The 11740-nt window shown below is 49.5% G+C and overlaps 1 protein-coding gene across 1 annotated transcript; it reads right to left on the bottom strand.

Moving 5' to 3' along the window:
• Nucleotides 1–7116: 7116 nt before the first annotated feature.
• Nucleotides 7117–10815, bottom strand: LOC114870502 (5-hydroxytryptamine receptor 7-like). Its single transcript, XM_029175192.3, has 2 exons — nt 9517–10815; nt 7117–9217 (listed from the first exon to the last, which is right to left on the bottom strand). Exons 1-2 carry the CDS (start codon nt 10101–10103, stop codon nt 8326–8328), a joined length of 1479 nt encoding a protein of 492 aa, XP_029031025.1. The 5' UTR covers nt 10104–10815; the 3' UTR covers nt 7117–8325.
• Nucleotides 10816–11740: the final 925 nt, after the last annotated feature.

Raw genomic sequence — 11740 nt, 5'->3', positions numbered from 1 at the left:
TTGAGTTATGTTGCAGACACTGCAGAGTCTGTACAACACACTCATCCTCAGCTCGCGTGCTTTTCTCCAGCTCTTCTTTGATGAGTCTGATTCTCCCCTTGTTACTGTGTTACATCATCTGAGAACAACTTACCATAAACTCAGAAGCTGCAGGAAACCGCAAACAGCAGCGCTGCAGATGCAGGATGACGTCCGGCTCCATCTTCCTCCCACAGGGTTTCTTTCCCTGTCCTGCTTCCAAACACACTCTCATGTCCTTCGACCAAAGCTCTGCCACCAGTCCTGAAGTTCTTGATGCTTCATGACCCCCAGCACCTTCTTTGTTGTTGCTGTAACAATGAGGGTTCAGTTTTCATAACCTGCTCTGGTACGAGTCATAAATCCTGTGGAGGGAATGACTCCATCACGGTGAACAGACCTGAGTGTTGGTGGAGAAGATCAGAAGGAAATGGAAGCTTGACATCCTGTCGTCTCTCCACACGCGTGACGTTTTGGGTTCAAGGTCTGATTTTACAACAATGTTTTATTGTTTAATGATGGTGGAAACGCAACAAAACCACGTGCTTTCGGTTTCTGTATTTGCCTCTTTATGTAATAGTTTCCACTGTTACGTAGGCGAGTCTGCTTCAGGTCTCACATTCATAACACACAGCAGCTGCTGCTGTCGTTCACAGACTGATCACAAACATCAAGTCCAGTAGGAGGAGTTGTAGGAGACTCGAGTGGAGCATCATGTGTTCTGACATCACAACCATCAGCCACTATGAAGGTGGATTACAGTCAGCAACGAAGCCGCTGCCGCTCACTGTATGAGAAGAGCAACAGTGTAATCTGGGCAGACGCTGGGATTCTAGTAAAGAGCTAATTCCTCTCAGAACAGGTCAGCTACACAAATGTTTTTTTAACCCAGTGTTGCTTTAAGGTCTCTGAGAAAACATCCAAAGCTTCTTTCAGGGCAACAAAACCAAATCCAGCAATTGGAAAGAGTTCAACTTTTCAACCTGACTTCAACCGAAGGAAGCAAAGTAAAATCTACCTGCACCTGATTATAGACTCTCAGCAAAAAATGTGGAGGAAAAACATATTCACTACAGAGGGAGAAACCACAGAAAGGAGAGAGAGAGAGAGAGAGAGAGAGTGAGAGAGAGAGAGAGAGAGAGAGAGAGAGAGAGAGACAGGGAGCGGTCGGTGGGAGTGAATGACCGGGAGGACGTTTCTGTAAGCTGTTTAAGAATTAATCCAACAGAGAGCAGTAAGCAGAGCACAAATACATCAGACTCAGCCGCAGCGCTGCCTGTGCTGAGGCAGCTGAAAGGGAATATTATAAAGATGCAAATGTGGCCCATTTACCGAGGTGCAAAGCTCAGATTGGAGTCTGGATGTGGAGCAGACATCCATTCATCTGGAGGCACACGCACACATTCTCACGCTCACTTTTCACACCTGGATTCAAGAACCGGAATGTGATTTGCTGCAGAGCCTCTCGGCTCCGGCCTATAACACAGACAGGCTCCTAATGACTCCCTCCTACAAGCTGAACAAGTCAGATGACTCAATGTAAAAGTCTGAAACTCCAGCCGACCCTCAGGAACACAGGAACACACAAACACACTCCTTTTTATTCAGCGCGTTCTGAATAGATTTCCACATTCAGAGGCTCCGGGCTGTGGCCATTAGCAGTCGGCCCAGAGGAATCCACACATTACAGCAGAGGTAAGAAGATGCTGCTAAACGACACAGGAGGGCGTCGGAGTGAGTCACCTTCTTCTCTGCTGACAATCACGTTGCTCCCTTTTGTGTCTGCGAAGCCTCTGTGAAATTATAGGAGTCCAAAATGCCCGTTTAAAGCACTCTGGTAATTAACCCCCCCCAAGAGCTGCTGTCTCAGTGGAGCCAGCTTAATGTGTCTATTATGATTCTAATTAATGTCAGAGGGCGTCCCACCACCAGAAGGTCATCAGTCTGATGCCAGAGAAAACAAAGGCGTCTGACACCATCAGCGCGTCCTGAAGCCAAATCACTCTAATTACTTGATCGCTGTGCAGATCGTCAACCGCGAGTTAAATGACTTGTCCCAGTTTGAAGGCTTCTAATGTGTAAAGGAAGCAGTTGAGGGCAAAGATTTTTTGTTCATTTCACTGTATCTGCCAGTTACATCTAGATGTGAAGTTCAGCACCACGGAGAGCTCCCACCTTCACTGCAGGCAGATCCGTCCACAGCAGCTGCACTAAACAGGAAGTGATGTCAGTCACTGACTGACACACATCAAACGCAGCTTCTGTCAACCTAGAATAAATCAGGCGCGCTAATAACACAAAACACAGTCAATTGAATTGCTCTTCAGCAGCCTCTGCTCTTTGACAGTCACAGGAAACTACTGACGAGGTCACAGGTACCAGCATCTCCATCAGGCTGTGACAGACTCCAGCCGTCATTTAAACTCGGCTCCACTTCCACAAGGACTGACGGTGATGAGCTAATTCATTTAAACCCAGGCTGTAGGACACATGTTACACAAGAGAGGAGAGTCAGGTCTCCTGCTTCTGCTGGTGGAAGTGAAACTCTTTGGTCCTGAACAACGCCGACAACAGAATCCATCTGGTTCCTGTTTGGTTTTAAACTCAGTAATCGAACCACAGCTGGCAGCAGAATGAAGGTGAATGTGTCCCGAACGCCTCTCTGCTCTGCTGCTGAACATCTCATGTCCTCGGCCTCTGGCTACGGATCCAAACTAATTGAAAGGTGGCACAAACTGGCTGCTGCTTGTGTCCAGGTTGAGCGTTAGGCCCCATTGACTGGCTGCATCTATTATTTACAGGCTCAGACTCGACAAGGAACACGACAAGGAACACGACAAGGAACACGACAAGGAACACGACAGGAAACACGACATGAACAGAACAAGGAACACGACAAGAAACACAACATGAACACGACATGAACACGACATCAACACGACATGAACACGACATGAACACGACATGAACACGACATGGACACGACATGAACACGACATGAACACGACATGAACACGACATGAACACGACATGAACACGACATGAACACGACATGGACACGACATGAACACGACATGAACACGACATGAACACCACAAAACAGCCACCACATCTGCTTCACTCCGTCGTCCAGCTGTTTCAGACATATGAGTTTTACGGGTTTTCAGCTTTTGAGAGTAAATATTTTACTGTGAGTGAATGCGTCTGAACAGTCTACTTCAGTTGAATGTTTGCAAGTGGAGTTATGTATGAGTTCATTCCCAAAAGGATTTATGGAATAACTCTGGAACAGCAGTTATTTAGGTAATTGGCTCATTTATTTCTGCCATGTGCTCTTGAAATGTTTGTTCCCATCATGCTTTGCTCCATGCCTGGATTCACCCAGGAAGGAGATCTGGAACCACTGACACGCTCCATGCCGGCTTTGTCCACCCCCCGACCCTCACGTCATCAGTGATTCATGAAAGCTACTCACTTCCACACGAGGACAGTTAACTTTAGCTTTTTCCAGCTGCTGCTCATTTTGCGCTTGTTTCAAACTTTGGTTCCGAGTTAGAAATTAAGTTATTCCAATCTGCTCATTATGTTTAAGGTTCAAATAAAAACAGGAAACCAAAGTCTTGACCGGCTTCCACCCTCATTAGCATAATTAGCATTGAGATCAGGAGAGGAGTGGAAGCGGCGACTTCGTTGCTTCCAGAAGATCATAACTCTGCGTTTCTTCTCACTTTCAGACTGATTCATTCAAAAACATCCAAAGCTATGAATAAAATATTGACAAACTCCACAATTGATTAGGCAGATTGCTCCAATCTGCATCTCATCAGCCCTCATCAGCCTTCACATCTAGAGACGGGATTCATATTTTGAACATTGCCACTAATGAGCGAGTGAGACCTGCATAAAGAAAGCGGTGAAGGTGGTGGTTACGAGCTCCTCCTCCAGGACGAGGCAGGCGCAGGTAATCACACGTATTCATATGGAAATGAGAAGTTTGGGAAGGTTTAACAGACTGGACCTGTTCTGTGAGACTCGTGGTGGAGGTGGTGGTTACCAGGTTCAGGGACAGTCGTCTGAGGTCTCTCTGTCAGCTGGAACCCTGGCTCCTTACCATGTTTATGGCTCATGCATATCAGCTGAGACACGTTTCAGTTCCTGTAAGTTTATATGGACATGGGTATTTTCTGTGTTGTTTCAGATGACATCATTCATATTAAACATGTGACCTAACGAGAAAAGCCTCCTACTCATTCATTGCCTTGTTGTTCGTTAGCTTCATCTCGCCACCAGAGACGTCACGCCATTCAGCATCAAAGGCACAGACAAAGAGTTCACAGGGATTTTTAAGGTTCTTTGCTGCTTTGAAGGTCCCTCCTGCTCCTGGGCCTCATCACGTTTATCTGGGCTTCATCTAAATGGAACCAACGCTGCTGTTACTAAAGCGATCATGTTTGGTCTGGACTTGTCTCAGAAAGCGACAGTTCTTTACTCCCCACAGATTATGGCACTGCACCATTCATTCCTGAGCCTTGGTTAGTTAAACAGATAAGCTGGACTGACTCATTCCTGTATCAGAGCGGCCGCTACTGACGCCACCTACATCACCACTGATGGATGTGGAAATTAGCCACGGTGAAAACAATGGCCTCAAAAAGAAAAGCAAAGCAAACGGACGCTCATTTTCTCAATATGTGGAGAGAAACAGGAGACAGGATGGATCCGCTAGTAAAAACCTGTAAGTGAGCGCTGAGGCTCATGAATGAGAGAGAAAGAGACGATCGAAGCAAGAAGCAAACGCTGCAGAACGTGTGAACAAATGAAGGGGACGGCGGGAGAGGAGGACAATAACAAGGAATCAGATACTGTGAAGGAGGCGGATGTGATGGAGAGTGATGCAGTGCAAGAATAAAAGGGGATAAGAAGACAGAGAATGGAGCATGAGCAGCAGAGACGGGCCCAGTCACACACACACACACACACACACACACACACACACACACACACACACACACACACACACACACACACACACACACACACACACACACACACACACACACACACACACACACAATGGGAACGATGCACAGCAGCAAGTAGAACCTGAATGAGACCGAAAGGACGGAGCTCCGTGTTCAGCACTGGACAAATGACAAAGCGGCCACAGTTAAAGCTCTCTCAGTGCTTTGACTCCACCTGATGCTGCCTGCAGCTTGTTGTTTATTAAGCAGCTTCACTTATGAATTGAACTGTACATGAGAAGGTCCTGCTTCAAACTGGCTGAGAACAGACGCCAGACTCAGCCATGATCAGTGTGACGGCTGAGACGACTGCTGCCTCCTCAAACGCTGACTCATCATAGTCAACATGTCTGAGTCATCACATCATCACGGCCGCTTGGCTCACGTCACGGGCATCATTGTAAGAGCCAGTGATCGGGCTGTTCTCTCGTCTCCTTTCTTTCTCTACCTCCTTCTGCTCTTTCTCTTCGCCTCCTTCGCTCTCACACTCGTCCTCCTCCTCACCAGCTGTAACACGAGTCGTCGTTGGACTTGGGGACGCTGACTTCACACGGACGCTTCACCAGACGAACAAAGTGGAGTCTGCTGGAGTTGAGAATCACTGAGTGGGAACGTGGGACGGGTGAATCGATAGGAGCAAATCGTATGAACGAAGTGTCAAACTACGAGCATCGATCACAAGCTCAGGCTAAAACATACAAGCAGCCGATGCAGCTGTTACAGCACGAGCTGCACAACCAGGGGAACTGGATGAGACGCTGGGGGGTCATTCATTTGCTCGTTCGTTCGTTCGTTCGTTCGTTCGTTCGTTCGTTCGTTCGTTCACTCACTCGTCCGTTCATGCAGTCACACATTCATTCACTCATTCATTCACTCACCCATTCACTCATTCACTCACCCGAGACCTGAGACAGCTGTGTCTGCCAGGCAGCGTGACATGTTCTGATTCAAACATCGACGCTTCTGTTGCTGCTGCTTCACTCGGTAAAAAGCTGAGTTTAAACTCAGTTTAACATGAACAAACCTTTTTTTCCCTTTAAACACTGTGTCAATAACAGGTGTCACCCAAAAATAAGGCCGCCCACAAGTTTGTGTGACGTTCCAGTGAAGCCGACGACGAGTGGCTCAGACTTCACCCGTGACAGCGGTCGATTGAGTAATTGCTGTCTGTGTGTTCGGACCCGGGTCATGTCGACTGGGCCTGAAACCCCAGGATCACGAGCTGGAACGTCCCTCCACAGGAAGGACGGGAGAGAGCGAACGATGAAGGCGATGAAGACGATGCTCAGCAGCTGCATCCAAACCAGCAGACAGCAAATGTTCAGCTGCAGTTCTCTCCTCTCGGTTCTGCAGATTCGGGTCTGATCAGCACCGGCAGCATATAGGCTTCAGACTGAATCAATAATTTACCGCTGACTATGGTCACGCTGGGAAAATCAGCTTCAAGGAGCCGCTGCTGTAAACGTCAGGCTACATAAAAGATGATTAAAAGTCAATAACACAAAACCAGACGAACATGAAGACAAGACGGAGACGAAGGAGCTGAGAGGTTTGTTGCTAAATGTTCTAAATCTACTCAAAGTCAAAGGAAGATACACGTTGAAGTGGTGCTGATCTGAGTCAAATACTGTATCACATCGCTGTATTTGAGTATTTCTACCTTTTTATTTTACTGGTTGCCAAAAGGACCTTTGAACCCTGGATGATCTGCTTAATGTTTTCATTACACATCAGTGACTGAACGTGCTCGGCTTCCTCAGAGCCACTGCTCCTTCAGCTGAGTGGATCCAGACCCAAAGGTTCCGCCCAGGGTGAGGTCACGTTCAGTCACGTGGGACCTGAGGCAGAGATGCAGCCTCCTCTGTCACGCTTTATGCTGGTGACCTTCACTCTGCTGGTCTCAGGTCTGTGGAACGCTTTGTGTCTGGACGGTACCGAGCCCAGACGGACTAGAGTTCAAGCTGAGCTCTACCGGTTCAGGCTCAGAGTGAGTTTGCATGAATAGCTGTTTCATGGACACTTCCTAGATTTGGAGGCCTGTGTTTCTTTCTGCGTGAGTAAGAAAAGGAAACACATGTTCACACATCAGCTTTAATCAATAATCAGAAAGAGAAAAAAGTCACAGAAATTACAGAGTCTGGACTTTGTAGAAGGAGCTTCAGCTGGAGCCACTTCTTCTGCTGTGTGGGTTTAAGGTAAGGAGGAAAAACGTCTACAAGAACAAGAATCAGCACAAGGTGAAAACCTGATCAGGGCACAGTGGAGACGCTCCAAAGGATTCAATGTGACTCCAACATTCAGGTCACATCACTGTCAGCGTGGCAGCAAGTTCCTCGCTTTAAACACAGCTTTTATGAGCAGACTCCTCTAGAACCGGTCCGCACCAACCTTCCACCTTTAGGCCTTTGGGCCACAGCGACTCTGGTGCAGCTTTTCCTGCTGCTGTGTATTCATCAACTTTGCAATAGGTCTGAGGAGCTGTAAAGAGCAGTTCTTCAGAACTAACAATCATTTATTATATAAACTTTAAGAGACAGATATCAAAATAAAAGGATGAACCTGGAGCCTGACGCGGATGTGTCAACTCTACAACACAAGGTGTGTAACACAGTATGAGGAGGAAAGACTCAGGCTTGTGTTGATCAGGTGGTGTCTGACCAGGGATCAGGGACCAGAGGTCAGGGATCAAGGATCAGGGATCAGGGACCAGAGGTCAGGGATCAAGGACCAGGGATCAGGGACCAGAGGTCAGGGATCAAGGATCAGGGATCAGGGACCAGAGGTCAGGGATCAAGGACCAGGGATCAGGGATCAGGGATCAGGGATCAGGGACCAGGGATCAGGGACCTAAGGTCTGGGATCAGGGATCAGGGACCAGGGACCAGGGATCAGGGACCTAAGGTCAGGGACCAAGGTTCAGGGATCAGGGACCAGGGACCAGGGACCTGAGGTCAGGGACCAGGGATCAGGGATCAGGGACCAGGGACGGATCGCATTCAACACAGTGAAACAACAGACAGCGTCTTCGGGAGGTGAGCAGTCAGAGGAGTGGCCTCCTCTCCAGTGACGCGGCCGTGGACTGTGTACAGTAACCTTTACATGTGATTGACTCGTGCTCGTCCACCCTCGTCCGGCTCCAACTCGCTGCTACTGGAAGGCGTCCGACAGCTGAGCGCAGAGCTCCGCTTCCCCAACTACGTCACACGGGGAACAAGTAGCAGCCCTCATCACTCCATGAGCAGCGGCTGCTCAGTCCAGAGGTCACGGTCTGGGCCGAGCGCTGCCCCTAAGCATCCGTGTCGGGCTTCTCCACCAGTTTCAGAGCCTCGTGCATTCCAGCCGCCGACAGCTTCCTGTTGATGTTCCTGTAGCGGCAGCGCAGCAGGTTGCTGTAGGTGGTCCTCAGGTCTCGGTTGAAGAAGGCATAGATGAAGGGGTTGATGAGCGAGTTGGCGTAGCCCAGCCACAGCAGCGTCCTCTCCAGCCACAGCGGCACGCAGCTGCACTCCACGCCGCAGACGAAGGGCCGGGCGGTGGACACCAGGAAGAAGGGCAGCCAGCAGAAGGTGAAGGCGCCCACCACGATGCCCAGCGTGGCCGCCGCCTTCTGCTCCCGCTTGAAGATGGACTGGTTCTTGCGCCTGTGCCGCTGGTGGTGCTCTCCGGTCTTGAGGAGGCGGGACACGCGGCTGCTGCACTCCTCCTCCACCTCGCGCTGCAGCTTCAGCGCCGCCGCCACGCAGTCCAAGCTCTCCTCCTCCGCCTCGGTTCCTTCCGCGCTGCCCGTGTCCCCTGACTCCGCCGGCCGCGGGGCCTCGGGGCCCCCGCGGCCCCCCCGGGGGGCCACCCCTGCCCCGTGCCCCCCGTGCCCTCCGGCCCTGGGGAAGCCGGTGATGGTGTGCTTTGCCGCACTGAGCTTGGCTGCTCGGTAGATCCTGTAGTACATGATCAGCATCACTGACATGGGGATGTAGAACGCCACCGCCGTGGAGTAGACCGTGTAGCCGAAGTCCTGGCTTATGAGACAGACGCGCCCGTCGTTGACGTTCTGCGCCCACCCGAACAGAGGGGGGAGCGTGATGGAGGCGGAGAGCAGCCACACGCACACGATCATCTTGGCCATGCAGCAGCCGTTTTGCCGGACGGGGTACGTCAGGGGTTTGGTGATGCCCAAATACCTACAGAGGAAGACACGCTTTTAGCCAGTGTGATTTCAGTTCTACTGGAGTCAGAGAGTGAGGCCCCCGTTGACCACGGTGATTATTAACAATCTGCAGGTGGACTCAGAAGGATCTGCATATGTGAAAAACCAGTAATTAGCGCTAATAAGCTGAAAGGTCAAAGGTCGGTCATTTAGCTTTCAGTCCTGCGGGTACTGGATACCGGGTGAATGGAAAAATGTACGATTCCAAAACCAAATATGACATTAAAATATAAAAGATCCACTTTGCTCATGTGGGAAATGAGTTGATCTCACCTGTCAATGCTGATTACGCACAGGGTCATGATGGAAGCGGTGCAGCACATCACGTCCATGGCGATAAAAACGTTACAAAAGAACTGTCCGAAAATCCACTGACCGCCGATCAGGTCCGTGATACTGACGAACGGCATCACGGCCAGAGCCACCGACAGGTCCGCCACGGCCAGAGACACGATCAGGTAGTTGGACGGCTGGCGCAGCTTCTTGACGAAGCACACGGAGATGACCACCAGCAGGTTCCCGCAGATGGTGGACAGCGTGAGCATCGTGAGGACCCCTCCGATCAGCACTTTCTCCACCGGACCGTAGCTCAGGATCTGTTCTCCGCAGCGCGTCCCGTTCGTTTCCATGACCTGCGGTTGACTGGAGGCGGTCGGAGGCGTCGCTGCCGCCGCCGCCGCCGCCACTGCAGCTTCTGCGGCGCCCTGCGCAGTCTTCAGGAGCCTCGGTGCCAGAGCCCCTGCGATCATGATGCTGGTGGAGCTCCCGGCATCTTCTCCGCCGGCTCTGCCGTCAGTCACGAGAGAAGACCTCATGTTGCCGCTGCCAAAGGTCCCGTTACTTGCTCCCACAACAACCATCGTGCTGCGTGCCTTTCCCTTTTATCCATGGACCTGGAGACATGTGCGCGCACACATCAGCTGTGCTGATGAGAAACGAGTAAATCCTGTCCACCTCGCTTCTTGTTCGACTACAGTTTACGCCGTCTTTCCAGTCACAAAGCGGCGCATTAATTCTTCCTTTCAGAACCACACTCGTCATTGCGCACGTGGCGCGCCGCGAGCATATTCCCAAAATACCTGACCTATAAAACATACGACTTCATTCCGGGGTTCGGCCACCTTGACTACCGCGCACCTCGGAGCTCGACGCGCACGAAACCCACATCCCAAACCTCGGTGCGCGCAGATGAACACGCCGAAAGTTGACGTGTGACGTCGAAACTCGTGTCGGACAGTTTATAGGGAGGCGAAATTAAACACGCATGAAATAGTTCATTCCAGCGAAACCACATTCGACGATGACCGTGGAAAACCACGCGTAATTGTGCATAAGGTGCTTAGTGTAGATTTCACACAAACCTCCACGTAACCGGAGAAACGGAGAAACGCGGAGACAATTGGAGAGATTACGAATGTGAACAGGAAAGAAATATTTAAAAAGGCGTGTTTAATTTCCCCTTTTGGTGTTTTTCTTCTGGGCTGCTCAGGCGGAAACACCCAGATTTGAGTCAGGAAAAGAAGTGATGCACCTTCAGTTCACTTTCTACAACATGAGTTTCATGCTGCTGAGCCTTTCATCATTTTCTAATCTGAGCCCAATTATTGCCTGATGACCCCACACGTGCATGTGATACTAATGCCACGTGAAGACGTGGTAGTGGCGCCCCCCAGCGGCCGCACGCTCCTACTGCTGGAGGCTGGATTCCACCTTTCACTATGTTCCTTCTCAGCTTAGCTCTGTCAGAGACATTAATGTGACTGTGATGCATAATGTTAAGGTCATTGTCCTGAAACGACGCATGAACAGGAGCACATTCACATGATGGGAATAATCAGACCTGTGGTCCACACTGTGGTGTTACTGCTCTGATCCTATTGCTGCCAATAACACAATCCAAAATGTTCTTGCAGCCCAACTTGTTCAAATACTAGAGGACATCAAATCAAGTCTTTCTTCCTCTCATGTGAGTTAAGGTTTTTGTCATACAGTAGTTATGAACTGATTTCATCGTTTAGATGAAGAAACATTTTAACGACTTCCAGTCTAGATTTGTAAACGTCACAGCACAGCACAGCTCCATCCAGAGCCTCTGGCGCTGCAGTGAGCACCGGCCTGTCCTGCTGGATCTCAGCGCTGCCGTTGATGCTATGCAACGCTGCGTTTGAGGCACTGGACTAGAATAACTCTCATCATTCTATGACATCTCTTTATCCTGGAGTCAGTCTTAGGGCCAAGATGTTGGTGTGTAGTTTATAAAATTATTATTATTACTACTACTACTACTACTACTACTACTACTACTACTACTACTACTAATAATAATAATAAGAATAATAATAATAATAATAACTACAAACCTTTTATTAAACTCATTTACACAGGTCATGTTGGTGTTTCTTTGTTGATTTTACACATTATTATATATATTATATATTTTTTAATTACATGAAAAAAAATCACCGAATCACTTCGAATTGGTTTAGACATTATCAGA

Source organism: Betta splendens, chromosome 15 (genome assembly GCF_900634795.4).
Source record: "Betta splendens chromosome 15, fBetSpl5.4, whole genome shotgun sequence".
Classification (NCBI taxonomy): domain Eukaryota; kingdom Metazoa; phylum Chordata; class Actinopteri; order Anabantiformes; family Osphronemidae; genus Betta; species Betta splendens.
This window is presented reverse-complemented; position numbering and strand designations above follow the sequence as displayed.

Bases quoted from the DNA above. Each gene is read 5' to 3' on its own strand.
- LOC114870502 (XM_029175192.3), bottom strand. From the start codon at position 10,103: ATGGTTGTTGTGGGAGCAAGTAACGGGACCTTTGGCAGCGGCAACATG. The intron at 9,218-9,516 runs GTGAGATCAACT...CTTCCTCTGTAG, and splicing joins TGCGTAATCAGCATTGACAG to GTATTTGGGCATCACCAAAC.